Here is a 9,381-nt window from a genome sequence, read left to right as displayed (position 1 = left end):
ATATATGTATGTATGTATATATATATATATGTATGTATGTATATATATATATATATATGTATGTATATATATATATATATATATATATATATATATATATATATATATGTATGTATGTATATATATATATATATATGTATGTATATATATATATATATATGTATGTATATATATATATATATATATATATATATATATATATATATATATATATATATATATTTATATATATATCCTATTAACTCTTCAGGTTCTGAATAATGTTTTAAAAGAGATGCTGAGACCTTCCTGTTTGCCTAAGCTCAATACATTATGAAATGGATGAGACAACTCTAGATCCAGAATACTTGAAACACTTGAAGCCTTCCTTTCTTCATCTGTTTATTAACTTTGTGAAAATATGTAATGTCATTAGTTTGTTTCATAAGTACAACATCAACGTATTGACAGAAATTGATGTGGTAAGTATTTAAATATTTATACCCTTAATACAATAACTAGTGAAAACAGTATTGAGATAATGTGTCTTTATTTATAATGTTTTTTTTAACTCCTAGGAGAACATTCAAAAATTATCTGATAAGAAAGGAGACAGAGAAGGAAGCATGTTGCTGTTTGAAAGACTTGTATTGTACAAGGGATGGTACGATTGTCTGCTACAAGTTCTTTGTGATAGAGATGTACGTCTGTCTCATGTAGCTCATGAAATGGAAGTGATCAAAGGTATAAACTTTCAGCATTTTAGAGTTTTATGGGTCATTTAAAATCTTTTAAAGTCATGTTGTAGGTCAATAATAATTATAATGTACTTTGCAATTAAAATTTGATCAAAGTATTTTAAATGTAAAAATTTGAAAAATTGCAGGTTTATTAGATGAAAAGATTTTGAGTGAGGAATCGGATGATGAGGTAACATGACATCTTAAATCGTGAATTAAAGCATTTTTATTAGCTATGTTTATTATTCTTTGTTGACGTTGCTACACAAAAACAAAACTCTTTGACATGTCTTGTTTTATAAGACAAAAGGCACATTCTTAACTCTAATTAATAAGAATCAAGTTGATGTGCTTAATAGATACTCTATTTTTATTGTCAATATTATGTATTACCAAAATATATTTGTTTAAATAAAATCCATACTTCGGCATGCTAATAATTTTGCTTCCATAAGACTCAAACTACAGTTGAATGGTTAGCTGGTATGTCAGTGTTGACAAGTGGATTAACTACAGTGTTGCGTGTTACTCCACACACAACAAATCTTAACAAATTAAGAGGTAACAGATAACAGTAAAGAGTTATAAACATTATAAATTAAATAGAAAATGGCATTGGACATCAAATATGAAAAATAATAACTGCATATGATTCATTATTTTGAACTAGAAATCATTAATATTCAATAAATAAAAGAGAAATAATACAAGGTCATATGTGAAAACAATTTGATTTGCTTAGTCTCTACATCCAATATTTAGTTCTACATGTAGACTAAAGAGATTTTATGTTAACAACAACTAGCTACCACTGAGAAATCTGATACATTATATTTATGAATCTGTATGTTGTGCTTAAAGACAAATTATTTTAATCTTATGTTTTTTCAACCAATAGTGGATCCAATTTTAGAGATGAGATCACTTAAACTGAAAATTGAACTAGGTAGGTGAAATAACATGTTTTTTTGGATTATTTTTTATTTGCATTTCTACTTATCAAATAATTATGATGAGTGTAAATATCAATGTTTGAATTCACTTGCCCAAACACTAGGCTATATAGAAATAAACAAATGGCTTGGATGTTTAAAGATAATTGAAATCAGATGGGACAAATATGGAATTAGTAGAACAGAAGTATTATGTTGCTAGAAAATGCTATTGGTTAATTAACCTTAGTATTTTATGCCTAATCTCATTTTAAAAGACTAATCCTTATCTTAGCATTATAATAGTTTACTTTAAAAGAAGTCATTCATTTGATATTTTAATTTACTAAACAGAAAGACTTAAAAAAGAATTAGAAGAGGTAAAACAAAATCTAATCGAACAAAACCAATCTTATGAACAACAACATCTTGAGGCAAACTCTGTTCTATCTAGTGATTCAAGTCATGTTGGTAATAAAAATATAACTCTCTTAAATTATAACTTTTGGACTTAAAATTGCATCTGTCGATTATCATCAATTTGAACTTTTTAAAAAAAAATTATAAATAGTTTTTTGTAGATTTTTTTTCTGATCTAGATATTTTTCCATAACGATTTGTCTTGGAAAGTCTAAAAGTTTGTGCTAATATGTTTGCTGTTTGGATGAATAAAAAACGAACAAGTACATCAATTACCCAATTTTAATATATATATATATATATATATATATATATATATATATATATATATATATATATATATATATATATATATATATATATATATATATATTTATATTTATATTTATATATATATATATATATATATATATATATATATATATATATATATATATATATATATATATATATATATATATATATATATATATATATATATATATAATATATATTAACATTTCAAAATGTTACAAGTACATTAAGAAGAAATAGTTTTTCTTTAAATTATTGTTCACAAATGTTAAATCTTTTATGACAAAGTCTGTTCATATACACATGTGATAACCATTCAAAAGTATTTAATTATTATTATCATCCCATAAACTGTTTATTTCAATTATTAAAAACACTTTTTGCTTATTAACTTTACAAATATTCAATTAAGAAAACAAATAATAGATCCTACATATAAGAAATTTCTAATAACAAACAACTACCCAACAGATCAATTAGCAGGAAAAATGTGTGAACTTTGCAAAAGTAGTAAAGCAATGCTCAAACAGAATGGTAGGTCATCAAAAACTTTAACACTATTTTACTATTTTTTAAAAGTTACTTATTTTTTTAGTTAAACATGAAAATTTTTCCTTTTCATTTTTTTTTAAATTTAATCAAACTGAATGAGAATGAAATACCTATTATTTTACAAGATTAGAAAAGTTATCATCAATTTTTATAAAAACAATAGGCGTAATTCATTTCTTTGTAATACTTAAATAATTCGTCATTTTCATTTTGATTTTTTCTAACATTGATAAGAGATACTACAAACTGAGCTCAGAGAAGCGTATTCTGATAGTAAGGCATTTTGTGAAAAACTCAACCAGGAAAAAGGGAGGCCTATAGAAAATTAATAAATCATATAAAATAAACATTTGTGTTTGTTACTTTTAAAACGTTTTTTCATTTCGCACATGTATGCTACTATTTTACATTCTACTTCAGACACTCATTAATTAAATTCTCACAAGTCTCTAATTTAAATTTTTTATTTTCAATTTACCTTGCAATTTTTTTTATTCTACCAGAAGTGCTACAAACTGAGCTTGACCATCTCAAAATGGAATGTTGTGATAGAAAATATTCATATGAAAAGCTCCACCAAGAAAAAGGTATGAACATATCATATTTAGAATATAATAAACATTAGTTTTGTGTTATTCCTTAAAATTCTCATTACTTGAAAATGTTAAACTAATGAATATATGTTATATTCTACTATTAATAATGTGTTTCTTAAAAATTCAGATTGGTTTAATTGTCTTTGTTTGTTTTTACAATTTCGACACATTTTACACATTTCTACAAATTTAGTTAGTATACAATTTGAAGCAGGTACATTTCAAACCAATAAACGTAATGTAAACAATCCGCAATAGCTGTCATATCATAGTAGTTTAAATATGTATCCATTCTGTACATTTATGATTGTCATTGTTGTGTATCAAAACAGAGAAACTACAAACTGAGCTTGACAATCTCAAAATGGAATGTTCTGATAGAAAGGACGCATATGAAAAGCTCCACAAAGAAAAAGGTATGAACATCTCATATTTAGAATATACTAGACTACCCGTCATCCGTTGGATAACTGTGGGTTTCGGGGGTCATCCATAAAAAACATCACGTCTAACACTCAGAGGGGTAGCGACCCTTCCCGGTGCCCGGGGACAAACTTTTCGATTTGACCCCCCCCCCCCCCGGAAGATTTGATTTGCACAGCCCCCCCCCCCTCAAACTTTCGATTTGCACCCCCCTCAACCATTCAATTTATTTTTTCAACCCATTTTGGCGCCCCCTAAGGTCGGCGCCTGGGGACATATGTTCCCCCCCCCCCCTCTTCCTCGCTACGCTACTGCAGTGTCACTTATCGTCACAAAAAACAGACCCCACATTCAAAAATATGTTTTTTATCTTTTAAAAACACCGAAAACACCGATTTCAGACTATCCCTTCATATACTGACTTCATAGGTGACCTACTCAACTCTACTTCACATGCCCAGTGTCCCGCCAAGTCTCAGACAACATGTTTTTATTGTTTAAAAAACGATTCCAGCCGAGCATGTCTCTGACCACACTATCCTTTCATATGCTTAGGACAAAGAAACAGATGAACTCTACTTCACCTGCCCTGTATCTTGCCAAGTTCAGATAGGCAACTTTATCATTCACATCTAAAAAAAAAATTGAAAAAAAAAATCATTGACATATTGGTCTAGAACCTATGCCACCCGCATGAGAGCCGATTACACTACCAACTTAGCTATTTACTCGTGACGTCACAAGTGAATTTTTATACTATACTTTGAGTCTCCTTATGCAACTTCATTTACGCGCATAGATCTAGAACTAAGTCTAGTAGCAGTAACTTTCAAATTAAATTTTATCTTAAATTAGCCAAACAAAGATTTATATAAAATAAAGAAGGTCTGAAATTATCTAGATCTAGATAGAATTATCTAGATCTAGATTCTACGACTCGTTTGCTTAAATCTTAAGTTTAGTTTTTCTTGCTAGATCTAGAATCTAGATCTAGATCTAATCATTAGCTAAGCTAATAATCCCGGAGCCAGCATTTCAAAATTACCATATTCCAAACAAAGATTTATATAAAATAATAAAGTCTAAAATAGTTTAGTATATAGAAAATCATTATTGACTAAATCTAGATAGAAAATTATCTATATTTTAGATCTACGACTGAGCTATATTTAGAATTTACGTTTATAATTTAGCAAAATTACCGGCATCGAAGCCGCGTATGAATCTTAAGCTACGCCAATAGGCCCGGGATCGAGCATTTCAAAATTACCATATTCCAAACAAAGATTTATACAAAATAATAAAGGTCTAAAATAGTTTAGTATATAGAAACTCATTATTATCTAAATCTAGATAGAATTATCTATATTCTAGATCTAAGACTGGTTTGCTTAAGTCTCGTTTTTTTTTTGGATTGTATTTATAACTAATAAATCTTTGATTTGACCTAGATTCTAGATTCTAGATCTAGATCTATAAATAACTTTCTTGGACAGATTGTAGATCTAGAGAAATTTATCGTAAAACTAAATGAAAAAGACAGTTGAAAATTGATATAAGTGTTGGAACGTATTGTTAAAGTTATGACCGACAGAAAATTAGATTTAGAACGCGTTTAACTTTTGAATGGGAACACAATTTTCTTCGATAGACGCCACCATTTTATTGTACTAAAGAGTAAACAAAAAACTGTGACGTCACGGTCCCGCCGAGTGTAGTGGTCGTTCTAATCTTTTTAAAAACATAGGGTTACTCTACCTATGAATAAATCAATAAATTAATTAACGTCTTTAAATAAATGTGTGATTAACAGTCTGTCTTAAAACAAAAATTTTTCTCTACCTACATACTATTTTACAGCTCTCCACGATGAGTGCAACCATGTACAATAGTCAATCAGCCAAACAAACAAACAAAAAAATAAATATTCAAACATGTAAACAAACTTGAGTTTTAGTAGTATATAGATGTAGATAATGACATTCATTTAAAAAATATTTCTTCAATATTTTTTTTTCAAAGCAAGTAATAAAAAAATTAAATAGTTAGTAGTATGACAGTTTATTATAACTGATATAATGACTGACATGTTGAGAATAAATATATTACAGAAAAAGAGGAGAACAAAAATAAACAGCAAGAAAATATTATGAGAGAAATGGAATGCGCGCTTCAACAATGTAAGTGTGTAACTTATTATTGGCAATTGTGTTAATTAAATTTGTTCAAAATTCTAAATTTAAATTAATACAGTTTATCAAATCTTAGGAAATAAGTTAGTACCTTTTTGGTTTGTCGAATTGTAAAAATATTGTGTGTTTACTAAAATCGAGAATAATGCTTATTTTTTATAAGATCATATTTAAATATATAAACAACACTTGTGCGTAAAAAATCATTGATACACTCCTTTAGAAAAGAACAAAATATACAAAGGATGTATAAACATGTATATAATAGTAAATGCAGTTCGATTTAAACATTCAAAATAAACCTTATAAAAATGATTGCTTCTTAATATAATTATTATGTTAATTATACTCTAAGCCACTTTTGTAGAGCAAATAAATAATTCTAAATTTTCTTAGATATTCTTTTTAAATAGATTGTATGTGTTTAAGGTGCAGTGAAAAAAGAAAAGTTGGAAGAAAAATTGAAGGCCTATCGTCAAGGTATAAAATATGAGTATTTTAAATTTAGCTGTATATGAGGGCTCAAAACATAGGGTATTATTACTTTTTAAATATTAACATACCCCAAGCTATGTTAGTGTATTATGTTTATCCTTTTAAATAAATTTATAATATTTTATATTTTCATTATTGGTATTTTCCATTTGTAAAACTATTTTATTCTATATTTTATACTTATATAGACATAAATATGCTTCCTAATTGTTTTCATACTTATAAAGATTTTTAATTATTTTTAAGAAAGCGCAGAGTTGCAAAACAAATTAGAAGCCTGCCATCGAGGTATGTACCTTGTATATTCTGTTTTTGACAAATAGAGAAATTGTGATTTTTAAAGGCCTGGGGATTCAGTATAGTACTAAATTTATACTAATTACCACTTTAGGCCCCAAATAGTAGAAGAAAAAAAGCACCAACAAATACAGAGATGATATTTTTACCACTAACCTTTCAATTTTAACACAGCAGTTGGACATTGCATAGCATAAATAATCACAAAGGCTATAGTTCTACAGAAAAAGTAGCCAAATTAAATGTGACCTCTGATTGTTCAAATTTTGGAGGTATCAAAATTATAAAATTTAAGTCTGAGGTAGTCTAAACACAAATTGTATAATTATAACAGGTAAAACTAAAAGCGTGGTTTTATACCAACTCTGGTTTAGAAAACTTTCATTATGCTGTAATATTTTAGCATTATGATGACAATATATTTAATTCTGAATGTGGTCAACATATTATTGTAAAAACGAATAGAGTATAGCTACGATATTACATTCTAAGCATTTATTGGTCTGTTTTGACATTTACAATAAAATGTGTTGTCATTTTCATATCTATATTAAGAGAGTAATTATGTCCCGTAGTCCTCTTGACTTAATTATTATTCCAGGAATCATTATGTCACATTTTTTACAAGGATTATCTAACACATTGTGTTGCGTTTATTGCTTTTTATTGTAATGTATATATATATATATATATATATATATATATATATATATATATATATATATATATATATTGTTAAGAGTAAGATTATTATTTGTTTTGTCGACCTACATTGTGTGCTCTTGTTTCTTCAGAAAACTACTACCAATTTATTTTACATCATAGCGAAGCAATGACACACAACTAATATATATATACATATATATATATATATATATATATATATATATATATATATATATATATATATATATATATATATATATATATATATATATATATATATATATAGGATGCAGTTTCGACCCCGAGTCGTAGCAAGATAAAACACATGAGCACATGCAGAAAAAAAAGTTAAATGAATACCTGTTGTTATCGAAGGGATTAATAATGTGCACACATTTTAAAAAGCCTCAAGAAAGAGGTACATTAAATTCAATAATACATACGTTTGTCTCTTATTGAAATTTGTTTTTTAACACACAGCTCGTTGTGCAGCAGAAAAAATATTATCAGACCTCAAAAAAGAATTAGGTAAAGTATGCAGATATATTAAAGTCGTATATTTCGTTTCCACATTGTAAACATGTTTATTAGAAATATGAATATATTTTATTTTTATACTGACGTTTTTCGTACACCTTTTTAAAAATAGTTTTGTTTTATTTCTAAAGGAAAAAAAAAGATAGAAAATAAAAATATTAACCGCCTAAATTTCGTTGACGTTTTACCTAAACGCTTGAAGCATTTACTAATGCTTTGTATATTATATATATTATATTATATATATATATATATATATATATATATATATATATATATATATATATATATATATATATATATATATATATATATAATACTTAGTTAATCCTGTTGATCAAGGAAAGTAGAGTTATTCAGGGCATGCAAAGTAGTCGAATCTATGGAATTGTTATGTAGGGGTTATGCCGAAATCGACGCAACAGGGAACTTGGGCGGGATAGTGAAGCAGGGATTGGCGGAGTGCACGGCACTTTGTGACTATGAGTGGCAGTTGGAATAATAATTTAATATGTGATTTAAATTGTACTTTTTTAAAGCCGTAACCAGTGTGATCAGTTAACTAAATTATGTAATTCAATGTAACAAAATATTTTAACTTGCGTATTTACAAAGACTATCAAAACCTTGACACAAATTATTTTCCATCGAATTGTTTTATTTTTGTTCATTCATTCAGCAACAATTGATATTCCATCTGAAAAAAAATGGCAGCTAAAGGCCATACTAGATCCTAATCTACCTTGTAAGTATCGTCTGTTGTTAGTTATTGTATGGGTAAATTGACATTTTAGATAAAACCATTTTCACACATGCATAATTTATTTATATTGTTTTACTATTTAACAGTATTTATCTTGTACAATACACTTTTCATCATAAAACAATACTAAAATGGGCTGGCATTTTGGGAGTCGGAACGGAATAATGGCATTTTTATTGCTTTCAACTGAGAAAATTGCTTTCAGATACGAGCATCTGGCATTCGCGTAATGTTAGGGAACGCATTAAAATCGTATTTCGAGGAACAACTGAATCGCGGTGTGCTATTCAATGATCATAAAATTAGGTTTTAAGCATTTTATAATTGTGATATTTTCACAATTATGTTTATGATAAAGATTAAGATTATTTAATTGCTTTTATGTTTATTTAAAACATACATAATATTAAAGTGTCTGAAAATAAACTCTTACTATGTGTAGTTTTATTTTTGTAAAGCGTTTACAGATTACTAGATCGTCATTATCATTTGAAC

At 27.1% G+C, this 9,381-nt stretch overlaps 1 protein-coding gene across 1 annotated transcript; it reads left to right on the top strand.

The window, feature by feature from the left end:
- Positions 1-273: 273 nt before the first annotated feature.
- LOC131935735 (centrosomal protein of 112 kDa-like) lies at positions 274-6,946 on the top strand. Its single transcript, XM_059292399.1, has 12 exons — positions 274-461; positions 558-723; positions 866-909; positions 1,175-1,280; positions 1,618-1,665; positions 2,006-2,122; positions 2,837-2,899; positions 3,421-3,504; positions 3,846-3,929; positions 6,048-6,116; positions 6,558-6,608; positions 6,870-6,946. The coding sequence occupies exons 1-12, from the start codon at positions 318-320 to the stop codon at positions 6,944-6,946; spliced, it is 1,053 nt and encodes a 350-aa protein (XP_059148382.1). The 5' UTR covers positions 274-317.
- Positions 6,947-9,381: the final 2,435 nt, after the last annotated feature.

Source organism: Physella acuta, unplaced genomic scaffold (assembly GCF_028476545.2).
Source record: "Physella acuta isolate Inbredline_101_S28 unplaced genomic scaffold, ASM2847654v3 ptg000004l, whole genome shotgun sequence".
NCBI classification, from domain to species: Eukaryota; Metazoa; Mollusca; class Gastropoda; family Physidae; genus Physella; species Physella acuta.
The sequence above is the reverse complement of the archived record's forward strand: the minus strand, read 5'-3'. Positions and strand labels throughout refer to the sequence as shown.